The 16,765-nt window shown below is 38.8% G+C and overlaps 1 protein-coding gene across 16 annotated transcripts in view; it reads right to left on the minus strand.

The window, feature by feature from the left end:
* Positions 1–16,765, minus strand: part of LOC122632969 (protein turtle) — a 188,610-nt gene that overhangs the window by 12,891 nt on the left and 158,954 nt on the right. For 9 of the 16 annotated variants that reach the window (XM_043820313.1, XM_043820311.1, XM_043820309.1 and 6 more), the window contains 10 exons: positions 14,421–14,696; positions 12,827–12,949; positions 7,428–7,715; positions 6,946–7,355; positions 6,570–6,841; positions 6,311–6,483; positions 5,085–5,165; positions 2,722–2,907; positions 2,298–2,525; positions 1,790–1,883 (listed from right to left, as the gene is read on the minus strand). In XM_043820313.1, coding sequence (XP_043676248.1) covers positions 1,790–1,883; positions 2,298–2,525; positions 2,722–2,907; positions 5,085–5,165; positions 6,311–6,483; positions 6,570–6,841; positions 6,946–7,355; positions 7,428–7,715; positions 12,827–12,949; positions 14,421–14,696 — 2,131 coding nt within the window. Of the gene's footprint in view, positions 1–1,789; positions 1,884–2,297; positions 2,526–2,721; positions 2,908–5,084; positions 5,166–6,046; positions 6,101–6,310; positions 6,484–6,569; positions 6,842–6,945; positions 7,356–7,427; positions 7,716–12,826; positions 12,950–14,420; positions 14,697–16,765 lie in introns of all 16 variants that reach the window. The other 7 variants (XM_043820318.1, XM_043820316.1, XM_043820312.1 and 4 more) reach the window with 6 other exon arrangements.

Here is a 16,765-nt window from a genome sequence, read left to right on the forward strand (position 1 = left end):
ACAAGTGCACGGAGTGGTCGCGATGAAAAAGAGAGAAAAGAGAATGAAATAATTAGGTGCACGCATAGCCGCGCTTGAATGTTGTCGTATGAGAGAGAAAGAGAGAGAGAGAGAGAGAGAGATAGATAGATAGATAGATAGATAGATAGATAGAGAGAGAGAGAGAGAGAGAGAGAGAGAGAGAGAGAGAGAGAGAGAGAGACAGATTGAGAGTTACAGAGTTCGTTTCGTTAATTAATTAAGTTAAAAGATCGTTCTCCAACCTCGTCCAAAATACCTCTGCTGTTGCGGTTAAGTCTGCCGGTTTGGTTATCTTTTTTTCTTGTTCTTTTGTCTTTCATATGAATTTCTATGAGAAATAGATCTAAAAGCTCAAAAGTATCACACACATATATATAATATATGCATATGTGTATGTATTCTTGGACGCAAGAAGATCAAAAGAGGGTTTTTATTCTGGTTATGACTTCCTTTTTACTATTTTTCGCTTCTCGACTTTATTCGTATCTTTTTTCTTCATGAACGGGGTCGAAGCGGCTGCTCTTCTTTTTTTTTCTTTCTTTCTTTTTTCCTTTTTTTTTTAATAATAAATCGCGCTTGAATCGAGACGACGAGAGGGAACGAAGAGCGAGGAGTTTCTCTCTCGTACGTCTCTCTTGACAATTTCGGTCATCTAACTGAATAAGTTGGCAAGGACATCGTCGATGCAAGAAAAAATCATTAATTGTAATTGGTACGAAGTATTTGATATTACGTAGGTTAAATTAAAAGTAATAAAGTGATTTGCATCGACGGCATCATTACGTATATTACGCGTAATGTTAACTTGGATAAATTCGAGAACGTAGATATATGAATAATTAATCATGTTCTCGTTACTCTTTAACTATAGATCGCTCGTGAGAGGTTTTGTAAAATGCTTGCGGTGCTTCAATTTGCCTACTGCTCGTAAAAAGGGGGGAGAGTGGACTTAATAGCTAGCTCTGGCTAAGCCTATGTGATGTATATTCTCTTTGAGGTCGCATCTGCAACATCTTACATCCCCTAAAGAATCAAGATCATCGATCCTTTAACAGGAAATTCGTAAAAGATGCCTGAGAACTTCATCGTTTTTCTTTCTCCCTCTTCCTAGGAACCTCGTTTTAGCTTTCGTCTTAATCACCCGTCCGCCTGGTAGAAACCTCGTCCATCAAGGAGAATTCTCGATGTTTTGCCGCGCACTTTGTCGATCCGTCTCGTTTATCATGCATCGTCATTAGTCACGCAAACCACCGGGCGCTGAGAATTTATGCTTTCTACGAAATTTAACGCGTCATATTTCAACCGACTCATCGTACTTCGCTAATTTGTCCTGCAAACCGTAACACAAGAAGGGAACTTTCTGCGCAGGAGCATGAGAACCTTTTGTCCTTGATGATCTAGTCAAGTTAATGAGAAAATCTCGAAAAATTATTTAGACACTGTGTGTGTGTGTGTATATGTTGATTACGAAAAAATTGTTAATCTTTTCTGAATAAGTTAACGAGAAATGTGGGGTTAATCTTTCTCAATCGGTGACGATTCAAAAGACAGGGTGATTAAGAGGATCTAAAAGTATACATAGTCTTAGAATTTGTTGCACGTTGCAGATACGACTCCCTCGATCTAAAGATTCCTTAAATAGGGGTTTCGTCGTTGACGATCCCAGAAGAGATTCTAGGATTCGAAAATTTAGACGTATTGATCGTGATACTCTTTTGTAGATGGGTACCTGAAGGGAGGAGGAACATGTTCGGAAATAGACACTCACTTTTTCAAAGGCACTGTTCCTTGGGGCCCCTGCCCTGCGCCGTTCCTGGTGTCGGTGACCCGGCAAGTCACCATGTTATACGCTGAAAGCAGTTCTATAATGTTACAAAACTATGTTAAATATGTACGCGTTCGGTTACACAGGTGCTTGCCCAGCCCCTGCGATGCTCGGATCGTTGTCGTCGTCCTCTAATTATACATTGTGCTCGTACTACTTCGATAATTTATATTTCTTTATCAATCTCGAATTTGATTGTTAATCATTTTGCATTTAACAATTACCTCTAATCCTATTCACAAGTTCTTCTAGTACTGCACGTACGAGAAATAAATACCTATTGCTTTGCCTGTAGATTCGAATGAAAATATCATTATTTCATATATCGTTCATTGTTGATTGTAAGTAAGAGAAAGATCGACACGACCAAGAGCAGAGATGCAGGCCGGATACAAGACATGTTCGTTGTATATCAAGCTTTTTTCCACCAAAGGAACGTCCTTAACCATACCTTTCTCCTGTTTTCGTCTTTTCCGCTTATTGCAGATCTTCACCGCGCAAATACTCAGGATAATGGCGACGATGAAGAAAAGAATACCACCCACAACCCCGGCCGTGATCGCCTTATGCTTCACACGAGCAGGCACAGGAAATTTCACTTGATCGCTGGCACCAAAATTCGTCGCTGAGTTGGCGAATACTTGGAAATAATACGTCCTACCACCGACCAGATTCTTCACTGTTAGCCCGAAGGAATAAAAAGAAAATTCGTTGGTATAAAAAAATTATTTCATTAGTCAAACAAATATCTGATATTCTAACAACTATTAGAGTAATTGATTTTGATAAATTATTGACCATTGGATCTGTAATACAATTTATAAATTGGCTTAGGAAAGTGTTAAATTTAATTACTAGTTATCTTTGCAATTTACCCAAGTAGCTTGTTTCCTCCGGACGGATTTGTCCCTTGTTGAGATTTTTCCAGGGCCCGTCCGTTTTGTATTTAATAGTGTAATGTTGAATGAGATGATTCCGCTCCGTAGGAGCTTCCCAAGTAATCAGAAATCCATTGCTGATCTCGGTCACTGTGAGATTTTTCGGTGGACCTGGTTTCGGTCCTGTAAATATATCGACGTATATAACATTAAATGAATTGTTAAAGGAAGTAGCACTACATTTTTAAATAGAAAGGGATCAAATCGTATTGTGACAAGTTATTTCTATTATATTTCCGCAAATGAAACTTCGACGTTTCATTTTTATTGAGGCATTCTAGATCTCGAATAAAAGAATATATTGGATACGGAGAGAAAGAGGAAGAGATCATTCATCATTCCCTTTCAACGTTTTTTCTTTACGAATTCCACTTGTTATTGATGTTTTTTTTTTTAAATAAGGTCAGCTAGAATTAGGATTACGTGCGTTAATAAGGGTAACGAATGAATCCCGGAAGTAATTAGGCTGTAACATCATACGCGCTAGAAAAGCCACGAAAGATGACCTCACGCTTGCGGCTAATCCTATTAAGAAGTACATCAATATCATTTCATTACTACCCACTGTCGTTTAAAGTCTAACCATAAACCTTATCGTTCTGTGCAAATTGATAGATAATTTATAAACGAAATTAAATTGAATTCATTGAAATTAATCGAAATGGAAAGATCTAATTTTAAATGTTTCTTCCATTTACTCATCCTTTTAATACGTGAAGATCGTAAATAATGAATAAAGTTAAGTATAAACGTTACTAAGCCATGAAATGAAAGAAAAAACGAATACGAGAACGAGTGGATTAATCTAATTTACAAGGATCGCGATAAACCCTGAAAGAAAACGTATTCGCCCAAACCTAACTTGGTTCTTTTCGAATAGCCACACGAAAGGGCTGGTTTCACGAGTAATAGTGGTGGTAGTAAATGCATCGATCGAAACGGGAGAAACCCGTGGGAGGCGTGAAACGAAAGGAAAGCAAAAAAAAAGAAAAAAGAAAACAGTTGGTCCACCGTGTACAAAAATCCAACGTTTCTCTACGTTTGAAGTTAACGAGATTCCTCCCATACTCTCTTTTCCATCGAGCAAACCTTAACAAAGGTTTCTCTCCCACTTCTCTCTTTTTCCAAGATAAACTGATTTTATCGTAATACTGGAAAAGAAGAGATAGAGAGGATCTCATGGAGCTTTTGAAGGAACTCGCTTTGATTCCAATTTTCCATTCGCGAATTCCGTAAGGAATTCGTTAAAAGTAGTGACGATATGTGAAAGGCCAGCCACAGGCGTCGGAACAAATGTTTTATTTGACCTCAACTTTGAAATTAGCAGTGCGCTTAGTTACGACTATTTTTGCCTCGTTTAAAATGTATGAAGTTATACTATTCCTTCTCTACCCTCGACGTTTCTAAATTCGTAAAGTATTTCACAAACGCTTTCATGAAATTAAATGGATAAAGTCTCCCTTTTTCACTTTCATTCGATTTTTGTTTCTAATTTCGCCTTTTTTCTCTTTCTTTACAAGACACATAACATCGGTCTGTCTATTTTTCTCTCTCTTTCTCTCTCTTTCTGTCTTTCGTATTTGATTCCTTTCCTTACATCTCTCTTCATCTTACGAGCACAAAACCCGAAGTCTTTTATTGCGGAGCAATAACGTTTAATCCGGTGTGCTTCGAGAGGAGAAAGATTATATGGATAAGAAACGACCAGGAAACTTTGACTTCCTTCTTCCGACAAAGAAACGCAATAACGTTGCTAGGAATTTTAATGAGAAATTTTCTAAAAGCTCCTTCGCGCGTAGTCCTTCAACGGTGATCCCAAACGATCGATCTGAAAGATCTCTGAAAGTAAAAGTGCTACAAATTTCCCTTTGTGCTTTCGTTCTTGTAAACGTGCTGTACAGAATTTTTACAGTGACGTATTCTATCGTACAAACATTAGGAAAATCCGTGAGATGGGATGAGGGATATGGAAGGTGAGAATTTCGAGAGTGGACGTCGCGTACGAGAGTCACTTTTAGCACGTCGGATTTAATAATGGGGGACGTGACGACGCACACCTCTGACTACTTGCTCAACCCATATTTTTGCGAACGTACATACGTACATTCGTGTAAAGCAAACACGAAAGGGGACAAAGGTAGGAAGGGAGTTCGTCTGAAAACAGATTAAAATATTGCCTTTCCGACCCTCGTACGAGGAGACCACATACGCGAAAATGCACATTTTTACAAGTGAAAACAACAGAAAGAATTAGAAAGAAAAGAAAAGGAAAGAAAAGAAAAGAAAACACAGTTGTATACCTTTCGGCCTTATGATTGTCGGGAAGACGGGATTTCCAGTAGAATCGGTCGGTAATATGAGGGTACTATAATCTAAGATGTCTGAAACGAGAAAACAAAACAAAAGAGGAAAAAATCGATTGAGAAATCAAAGAAAAGCAGGGAGACATGTTGTAGTCGCAAGATAAAGGAAGCTGAGGGTGGTGTTCGTAGGGCGTCGTAGGTGAACCGGAAGAGAGATTCAAGCGTACGAACATGATCCCCCAGGAGTATCATTAATCTCCTCTAATCCAGTTTCTCGAGGCAGACTAACAAGCAAAGCTGATGATGCGTGAGCGTGCATGGTAGTTGGTAAGGGTGAGTAGGTTGCTGGATGAAGAGAAAAGAAGAAAAGAAGTAGAAGGACAGAAATCTCTAGGTGCTCGAAGCATCGTATGTACAAATGAAAGGCAATGAACCGTTGGATTCGAGGAAAGGAAATAAAAGCGGAAGCAGAACGAACGGCTCGATGGGTTTTCCGATACGATAAGTCGTGACGGAAGCCTCCGTTCCCTTTCTCTACTTTTATCTTTTCTGCTCTTACGTCTATCTCTTTTTCATTCTCTCTCTCTCTCTCTCTCTCTCTCTCTCTCTCTCTCTCTTTCCCTCTCCCTCTTCCGGATTTTGCTTTCTCTTCCAGTGGTGGGTCCTCGTTTATGACCGAGGATCTTCCATATAACTTTTCAATTCTACTTGCGTGCCGATACTCAACCGAAAGAATCGTACAAATCGTTTGCAAAAGGGTAAGCTATTTTTCTTTTCTTTCGTGCATCTTCTTTGCATATGTGCATTCGCACATAAAATCATTTCGTTAGAAACGTTCACGATAATATTTGGAATGTAAATCCTTCCTTCGATCCATATAGTTTCTTACATTTTGATTAGAACTTTTCATTTAAATTTACAGAAATTTACCAAAATATTTTGATCGAGAATTCGCTTACCGCTTTGGTCCGTCGCAGCAGCCTGACCACTGGATGATGAAGTCAGTGCCACGTCTTTGAAAATGCAGCGATAAGAATAAGAATAAAGAAAAGTTGAAAAGAATAGTAGAAGAGAAAGGTATTAAGCAAGAATTAGAGATCTCTGTTAGTAATGTAAAAGCTGCTTGAGTTATTCTTTAAATTAATTCTACTTCAATACGAATACGATTCTGAAACTTCGACGTTATTAAATAGTTCATATTATGAATCAGAATCTTTTATTACCGAGAGTTCTGACGGTGATGACTTTGCTCATTGTTCCATCACCCAAAGCGTTTTTTCCGATAACCTGAAACTCATAAACCGTAGCCGGTGTCAGTCTGTTGATCGTGACCGTTGTACTTCCTGATGGTGTCACAGGTATCATTTCCCACTCTGATGTACCAGCTTCTCTATACCTGTAAGAGAAAAATTAAATGGTAGCGTAAATGTAACATGAACGTAACTATCAAATGTAAAGTTAAATTTAGATCGAGTTACTTGCCAGATGGTATAGTCTTGTTTATAATCAGGTCCACCGGAGTAACCAGGTAACCAACTTAACGTTACTGAAAATTCTGTAGCGTTGCCAGTGACGTTGTAAGGCGCGTGAGGTTGGGTACCCTCGACGATCAACTGCGTCGAAGTAGAAATTGTAGCAACTTCATTCGTTGCGATACAATGATAAAAGCCAAAGTCAGCTCGTCGGAGACTTTCGATCGTCAGATTACCGCCGTTGATTTTCGCTCGGTTGCGTTGAATCGGAGCACCGTCTCTCTGCGCGAAACAAGTGAATATAAACGTCATCCCGACGTAATTGATCACTGTCGATCACTGAGCAGATTTCTATTCTTTAGAAGACAAAATTTCGATGATCATACCCTCTGCCATTGTATAGTAGGTTTCTGAGTGCCTTCCGCCTCTTGAGCGTTGCAATGCATTTCCACAGTCTCGCCAAACTTCTTTTGATAAATCGGTTCGGGCTCGAGTGTGAAAACCGGTGGTTTTCTAACGAGCACTTCCATAGGCGCGGAACTACCCTGCGTGCCGTGAGCGTTATATGGAGTGCAGGTATATCTTCCTTGATGATTCTCATTGACTCGCGTGAACAGCAGGGAGCCGTTGTTCATTATCACGATTTCCTTCGTCTGATAAGGCTCGAGAAGTCGCTTGTCCTTCGTCCACGTTACATATTGTAATTGCGGATTAGCCTTGATATAGCATTGAACTACACCAGCAAGCCGGAAGGGCAGATATTGAACCGTCGGTGTGAATGTGACTTTCGCTGGATCTGCATAGCAAAGTGGAAAGTGATGATATCGCGATGCTTTTTTTTCTGAAAAACACGTTTAGCTTAACTTACACTCGACATTGAGATAGGCACTGGCACTTTGGGGTTCGCCAATGCCATTGGTGACCTCGCAGAGATATTGACCGGAGTCGTCGGCGCTGACAGGACTAATGACAAGACTGCCGTCCATCCTGATGGAAGCTCTCGTGTCCAAAGACGAAACTTCCGTGACGGGTGCACCTTCCCGAAACCAACGTACCGTCACGTTACCCGGAAGAGCTTTCGCCTCGCAAGAAAATTGAACCTTCTCTCCTTCGAGCTTCGTCTGATTCGATGGCGGTACCATAATGACGGCTCCTCCTGTCGAAACGGAAATTAAACGCACCGTGAAAAGACTCCGCCTGTCCTTATCGCGCTTCTCCTCTCCGATCGACGCTCCTTTCCTTTTTCTCTGTTTTCCTCTCTCCCTCTCTCGCACGTTCTTTTTCTTTTTTTTTATTTCTACAACAAAATGGCGTGTATAGCTTAATATCGTGCCAGTGTGGGAGCGTCTTCGAAAGCTTCGCAGAATCGCTTTTACATTCGGGAACGGGGAAAAGAACGAGACGAGTGGGTCCTTAGATGATCGTTTTAAAGGAAAGATACTAGGAGCAAAAGCGTTGCAGTTCCACGCTCGTATGAAAAACGTGACGAACGAATGTATTCGACGATCAAGAATAATGACATTGGATATTCTCGAATGAAATTCAATTAAAATGCAAATGCACTCTCCCCTCTTCGTCGTGATATCTCGAGAGAAGAAAAAAAACAAATTTGAAAGAAAGGAGCCGAATAAAAATTCGCGAAGCGTTCGATCCTTTTCTTAATCGGTGACGTCCTTCGATTCGGTCCGCTATCATCGCGTAACTTCGACCGACGATTAATAGCGGAATAAAAATGTAAATGAGATATCCGCGGAGTGAAAATAAATCTTCGTGAATCGTCGCGACGAAACTTTGCCAACGTAAGACGGGGCCGCACGCTTTTATATTTCAAATGCAACGCCGTTCGTATTCGATTAAAATGTTGGAATCAAACAGACTCGCCCCTCGGCATTGTTTTCTTTTTCGAAAGACGATCGGCGCGATTTTCTTCTCAGTTTATAAATCTCCTTGATTTACGAATGCAGTAGATGATGATTAATGACATATTAAAGTGCTAAAATCGAAATTAGGCCGAGGATAAATCCTTTTCCAATGTAGAAAAACGAAAATTCCTATTAACTGACGCGTCTTATTTACTTTCATTCGTTGGGAAAGTAAGCAACGATCGTGAACTCTGCGAATGGCAAATCGTTTCGTTTTCGGTGATGACGGAAACATAGCTAGGGCCGGCCAATATCCTGGACGAAAGTACGAAACGAACGGTGGCGCTTTTAATGTTAGTCCATGCAGAAACAGGACGTGGAACGAGATCGTGCCAGTATCGAACCGGAGTCTACCCTCGCAAATAGGAAGCCTCGTAAATATATACGTGGGAAACTAGAGGCTAATGTGATGTGGCCAAAAATCGAAGGACAACCACGTTATTACGTTACTACTGATTTTTCCATTCGCAGGTAAAGCACATTTCTCTCTTCAACGTTTTATTTATTAGATATTGCATTGTTATATCTTCGTAGATATTATAGTCGTTTATAAGTTCCGTTTTTATCGAACGTTAATTATTCCTTAAGAACGAGGATAATAGTCGCGTATATTCAAACTCTTAAGTACTTATTCATGAATCTCTTTACAAATACTTTATCAGGATGCGTATTATATCGTTACCGATATCCAACGGAATTTTTACTTTAATACCCACAAGAATCTGGAAACTCGGAGCTTTGAGCAACGAACTCGACGTTCCAGAAGGGAATATCATTGTAGCTAGTATATAATGGAAAAGTACTAGAGATGGGGATGGATGTATGAAAGAGGGTAAGAGAGTAAGAGAGTAAGAGAGAGAAAGAGAAAGAGAGAGAGAGAGAGAGAGAGAGAGAGAGAGTACGAAAGAGTGGATAAGGAATGAGAGGGTGGGGATCGATCTCAGCCAACAAAAGGCTGAACTCTTTCTCCGATTCAGCAATATTTTCCACAATCCGATCTGTCGTCACTTGCAGGGATTAAGGTAGGTTTTATGTATCCGTGCGAGATGCGCTCCTGGATTTCAACTCTATGTAAGAAATATTCGAAGAATCATAGATCTTCCGGATTGAGGAGGATCCATTCTTCGCTACGAGAAATCCGACACGAAAGTTCGAGTTTATAAAATTCTTTCCCGCGTAAAAGACGCTGACATAACACGGGATATCGTTCGAAATAGGAACGATATATGTTTTCTTTGATGCCTGATATTATTATGATATATTTGGGTAATCTATTAATAGAAAGGATAAATGTTTCTACATAATATCGGCACTATTGGATCTTAAATGCGTTATTTGTAACAAATCGGAGACATTTAATCGTGAACCGCTTTTTATGCAATGAATGATTATCATTCGCTTCGGTATACCTACCTACACTTTTTTAAAGAACGGATAAAAGAATGTCTGTCTCTGTGAATCGTCTCTTGAAAAATATGTACCAACGAACGTATCGCGCCTTGTGTAGGTATATTCTACGCTTTCGCTTTGCGCCGAGGGGGTGATTCAAAGGACCCGTATTCATTTATTCATCGTCCGCAGAAGTGCACTGAAGTTTAATGGTGACTATTTCAAAGGTACCTACCCTACCGTCTTTCGTAAGACGCACGATTCTTATCAAAGCCCCGCATACTTGTTTTCGTTCTTTTGCTGCAACTAAAAAAGTGGACATCCACATATGCTCAACTATTAAATTTGCATTACACGTTTCAATTTGCTCACCGACCCGAGTATATTTTCTAAAAATTATCTTGCATTCTTTTATAAAAAAAAAAATGATAAAAGAACATTTCTACAACATCTTTCTAAAGTCTCCTATTTATTAATTGAAAAGACAAAAAGAGTTTATTGTAATTAATCGTGTTTCTTCCTTTTTCTTTGCTCTGTTCGCGCAACAGAAGTTAAATCGTAGTTATCGCAAAGAGAAGCAACTCAATTTAGTAATTCCGTTATATGTACTTTCTCGACTCGAAGAAACATTAGAAAGGAGGTCAATGAGATTCGAAACTTTTTATGAGATCTATCATATCTAATGATTCACGATGACGATAATTTTAATTAATAAATTATGAATTAACGCTACAGTCGACAATTAGCGGAAATATAATTTATTATCGTGCGATTAAATAATTACGTTCGTACGATTTTATTACATATTCAACAACGGGGAGAGAAACGTGCTATGCGTATATAGACTTTAAGTTTGGCACGGTTCGCGATCCAAAAGTAAGGAAGATGGATTCAGGAGCTTCGCTAAATATTCAAAGCAAGATTTAAAAGTTTCCCACCGATGACAGTAGTAAGAAAGAGAGAGATATATATACATACATACATACATACATATATATATAAAGAGAGAGAGAGAGAGAGAGAGAGAGAGAGAGAGAGAGAGAGAGAGAGAGAGAGAGAGAGAGAGAGAGAGAGAGAGTTAGACAAAGTTTAACTTCTTTGTCGACGTTTGAAATACTCGGCATTAACGCTGCCGTCAGTATTATTTCTTACGAGATAGAAAAGGAATTGAAAGATTAGAGAGGTAGAATTACATCTCTCTTTCTTTCTCTCTCTCTTTATTTCAATGTCATATTCTATCTTCTACTTGTAGAAGAACATTAAGACGAAATTTTTATTGGATTAAAACTTTTTCAATCGCGAAAATCTCGATGGAAAACGTTTAAAGATTTGTCTCTATACATTAACAGAAAATTATTAATTACTCGTCCTTCGATTCGTACTCGATAAAAATTTGATAAGTTTCTGGCCAACTGTTAGGAAAGAAATATGTAAGAAAAAGTAGATGAGATCGTTGGGTCAGAAAGAAACATTAGCCGAGGGGTGCTGCGTTAGGGGGAAAGTAGACAAATCGTCTTTTAACGCGAGCTTCGCGGCGCGCGAGAAGCACCCTTAATTGGCCAGAAAGAGCTTCTGGAGAAGTAGGTAACCAGGAAAATGGCAATGGTGGTTGTGCTGATGATGGTAGTAGTGGACTGTAACCACTTTGCCTAACGCGAATTTTATCGTTTCGAGGAAACGACACGCACACAGAACGATACGTACCGATTCATAAGATTTACGATGTATATCAAGAAATGTATATCAAGAATAGATACCCCGTACTCGAAGACCACCAAATTTCTATCATATAGATTTTCCTTAGATAAAATAGATGTTTTGTTAGAATCGACATCAATCACGGTAATCGATTGATCTAAAAAAGGAAAAACTATAGAAAAAGAAAAATAGAAAGTAATAAAGAAGAAATATATTCGAGTACCGGGTATTGTAAGTGTTATCGCTTTTTAGCTTTCGATGATATATGCATAATCATAATGATAACGCAAAAGCTGAGAAATCAAATATAAGAAAAAGAAAAATGAGAAACTTAGTAGAAGAAAACTTTTTCAGGCTTCAGTAGGTGCGCAATTGTGGGGTACGTCTGTCCGTCCGTCCGTGTTTCCTCGTTATTTTTCTCCTGCTCCTGTCCATTACGGGACGAATAGTAGAATTGGTTTCATCGAGATACGTTGTTCGATCACGATCGCTATCTGTTTTCGTCGATCGCTCGGTGTTGGCACGAATGAGGTAAAAGAAACCATCGACAATGTTGTAAGCGGATGCTAGAAACACTTAAAGCTTTGTCCAGTCGTTCCGTGAGCATTATTAAGATACTAAAATGATCGCATGTGTATATGTGTATGTATGTTTGTGTATGTGAGTATATAATATGTACGTGTGGTTCGATGAACAGCATTAGCGATGAAACGTTTCCAGCGTGTAAGAGAACAACAAAACCTCTGTGAAAGATCTTTGTAAAAATGAATGCCGGTGATGGCTGAAACACTTTCGATAATTCGCGAGCTCTCATTCTCTGCTTCTAATCACGAGATATTTTTGTCAATCAGATTATATACAATGTTATATCGATCGTGAATTAACGTTCCCTTTCTTCCTTTGTTTCATTCTCACTTTTTCTTATCTCACTCTTTTTTCTTTTTTTTTCTCTTTCTCGAGCTTGATACGCGTTTGATTCGAACTACTTTGAGAGCCACAGTGATATAAGTCAATTACTTCTCTTCACGAGTTCAACACGAAAAAGTATGCTAAAAACTTGATGGTAAAAAATGTAGGCAAACTCCAAGGTGATAAATATGGACATGCAATTCGGCTCAAAAATAAACTATTATCTTTACTAGCGTGATCGAGTTACAAAGCAAATTGGTACTAAAAATTATATATATAATATATATATATACGAAGAATGTCATGAATGGAAATTGAAAAATTACTGAATTATACCACTTTGACTTACTTTGATTATTTGATCGTATCGAGCGTCTATGCCGATATAACAACACCATCAAATTACTGGTTCGCTTTGAGGTATTCTCTGATACTGTGGTTACCGGAATTTCCATATCGGTATTCGCTCGATCTGTAATTATCGAAAATATTTGTGTCTAATAACGCTGTGTTCGTCAATAGCCGTCGCAATTCAGTTTTTATTGATTATCTGATAAACGTCGTACTTTCTGCGTAAAGATACTCTTCGCGATTATTTTCCCCGTAAAATATGAGGTATGCGTACGCACCTACACACGTATGAATATATAACAACAAAATTACTCGAGCTTATACCTCTCTCGAGGAAAGAAAAATCATAACGACGTGACGTTTTTCGCTCGCGACGAAACGCTGATAAGAAAAATCCTGATTACACCACTGTCCTTGGTCGCAACAGAATAACAAATTAAAATATTCTCGTTGAACGAAGCGTCGCAAAAGAAAATACAATATCTGCCTGTCCGTGTCATAGAAGAAAGTATACAAAAAAAAGAACAAGAAAAATGAGAAAGGCTGCTTGTCTTACTTATTGTCGGCTTGATTTCTTCGCGAGATACCTGCAATATTTTTATCATTCCCTCACTCTCCCTCCCTCTCTCTCTCTCTCTTTCTCTCTTTCGTTTTCTTTTATTTTTCCTTCCATGTATTTTTTCTTTTTTGTTTTTTAATTTTTTTTATCACACCCTGACACAAGAAGGGGGATGGAGCAGGATCGTTTTCTACGTGGTAGGCGCCTCTCGTCGTCGTCTCGCAACCGCGAACCAAGTGGATTAAGCCGCATCATGGTTCTACCAGGGCTAATGCGTTTCTGTCAGAAGTTAATGCTTAATAGCATCCGCTAATGTTTCCCCGCGTGATATTTGCGAGGTCGGATGGAAAAATGAGTTATTACTTGACGTTGCGACGCGATTGAACCCGACATCGACTAGAAAGGACACCGTATGGACTTGTGAAAGTCTCAGAAAATGCTTTCACAAGGGATTAACGCGTTTTAAAAGAAAGAATAACAACGACAGGAAAGATAAAAAAAAACCTTTTTTTCACTTGGAAAGTTTTTAGAACACTGAGATAAAAACTGTTGTTTCCTTTTTTTGGTTTCCATCGTATCAAGTTGATGTTCGTCTAGGAGATCTTTTTTTTAAATGCAATATACAAAATATAAATGCAAAATGCAGTAACTAAAGAATTAATGTCAATGAAAAAAAGGACTTACGTAATCGACGGTAAAAAGCTAAATAGAAAATAATAACGATCATTGTTGTCGACGATCTCTTACCGCTACGCGTTCTCAGCATAAACTGAAGACAGAATGAGCAATAATGATACTGTTTTAACAAACATGATCTTAAGTTAGGTGTTAATCATTTTTAAGTTCGACATGTGACAATAAATAAACATTTTGTGTTATAATCAAACAATCCGTGTGAGTGAATAATTCTCAATAAAACTTTAAGATAAATTAGTATGACGGAGTACCTTCGGAAAAGTCGACTTTTTTCTTCGAATGTTAAGGATAAAAATAAATCTATGCTAACACAATAAAATAATGATTATCTTCTCACCTGCAATGATGACTCGCGCGGTGTGACTGATTTGACCCTCTCCATTTCTCGCAATGCAAGTGTAATCACCAATATCCTCGTTCTTGATGGTAGCAATTCTCAATTCAGTACCATCGTTGAAAATCCCGATGGTTTGCGAAGGTTCGACAGGATTTGCATCCTTGTACCAGAGAATTTCAGGCGTCGGGGTACCCTCGGCTTGGCAGTTCAATATTATCGCATCGCCCAGATTCACGTAAATCATCTCCTCGGGCGTTATACTAAATCTGGGTGGCGCTGCAAGAATATCGAGTATTATGTTTTTAACCGATTCACCATTCGTTGGATTTCTTTTTAAAGTTAAAAAAAAAAGTATTCGTATTTGGCACATACACGAGTTTACGATTTTATCATTATAATTTTGATTTTCGTATAAAAATAATCTACTATTGGTAAGAAATCAATTAAATGCCGTAGTCCATTTTTATCTATAAAAAAATATCTTTCAAAAAAGAGAGAGATTTATTTTACGAAAACATCATCGAAAAATTCAATGAATATTTGGCTCTCTCTAGGAAAGAACGTATAAGTCGAATATAGCGCAGGAACGAGGAACAAATGGTAGAGAAGAAGATCGAGAGAGTTCTTTTCGTCTTCGTCTAGCGTATAAACCAAATATTCCACGATGAAACCAATCCAACATTCAATTCGAGTGTTTACATGTCAGCGACTTTATATCGTGCCGAGCGCTACAAATTGGACGAGCGCCAAACTGTACGCTTTAGACGTCCACCGCAGAAGTAGGGAAAAAACTTCGACGAAAGATGATAATTTCTATCCGTCGAATCTTTTTCTTCTCGTATTCTCATTAGAATGACAATCGGAATATATCGCTAATGCTTCGGTACCAGCGACGTAAAATCACGAAATTTACATTTAGAACGAACGAAGACGTTACCCTTCACGAGAAATTTTCACAAAATTTTCACGATATCGGGTCGTAATTTCTCCAAGAAAATTGCAATTTTCTTCTTATCCTACTTTTGCGGAAAACTTCGGGATTATTAATTACCCAGCTTACGCGATATTGAAATAAGTAATTGTAAGTTGGCCGTCCTTCCTCCTGTCTTTCCGTTAGTGAAACGTAATTACGATCTGGAATATAAATTACATACGAAGGTGGACGTCGTCCGGACGACGTCGGAAAAACGGACAGTACTCTATCATTGTAATGCGAGCTCGACGGCCGAACGGAGGCACTTCAGTGAAGGACAAAGGAGCCTTAAACGTTTTTCCGGTGCCCCGAGTATTTTTCTCTTTGATGCCGAGTCTATCGTCGTCGTAGTCGTGGTGGACGTAGTCGAGTGTAAGCCCGACGGCTCGAGGCTTGGTTTCGGAGCAAATGACGAAGGGTGGAAAACACGAAGGGAGAGAAAAAGAGAAAAAGGAGTCACTTTCTTCCTTCCCTCTCTCTCTCTCTCTCTCTCCCTCTCTCTCTTTTTCTCTCCGTCTCTCTTTCACTCTCTTTTGTTCACAATCTAAATGCTTTTCCTTTTCTCTGGCCTTTCCGCGACGTTTATGGCCAAACAAAACGCGGCAATAAGTTTTTCCCTTCCTACGGTTTTTTCTTCTTTTTCTTCTTCTTCTTCTTCTTCTCTTGATTCTTTTGGTCCTATCTCTCTTTCTTTCTCTTTCTCTTTCTCTTGTTGTAGCATCGACGTTGACGAATCGGGAAAACGCTTGCGCGGTTCTTCACAAGGCAAATATCTTTGTTCTTTCTTTTTCTTTTTCTCAATTTCTCTACTATTTTCCTTCTCGTCTCTCTCTTTTGCGACGAGGGAAATTTAAAAATCTGAGATAGAGGAAACAACGCTCGAAGCGTTTAACGGAGCATGAAGAAGCGATACTCTCGTAGGTATTTTGCCGAATTTCTCGCGAAGATATGCGAACGAATCTTTCACTCGTTTATTTCTCTTTTAATAAAGGAAATATCTATCATTTGTTCGTCTTACAAATATGTTCGTTTAAAATTATTTATTACTTTGTAATAAGAAAGAAGATGAAATGAAATGCAGTACGACTTCGATGTTGTAAAATTTTATGTAACATTTGCGAACCGTCGTTTACCAATTCCCAAGCAACACGAATAGAAAATTTATCGTAAGAAAGGAAGAAGAGAGAGAAAGATGTAAGCCTCGTTATAAAATTAATTCTGTTTAAAATATGACAGAAATACGTTAGTTGAAGACGTATAATCTACTTAAGCTCGAAGTAATATTAAGAGGAATGGGAAGGAGGACTCAAGAGGAAGCGAGGGAAGAGGGAGATGAGTTTGGGTTGAGCGCGATGTAACTTCGTACTCTCTG

Source organism: Vespula pensylvanica, chromosome 11, assembly GCF_014466175.1.
Source record: "Vespula pensylvanica isolate Volc-1 chromosome 11, ASM1446617v1, whole genome shotgun sequence".
Taxonomy (NCBI): domain Eukaryota; kingdom Metazoa; phylum Arthropoda; class Insecta; order Hymenoptera; family Vespidae; genus Vespula; species Vespula pensylvanica.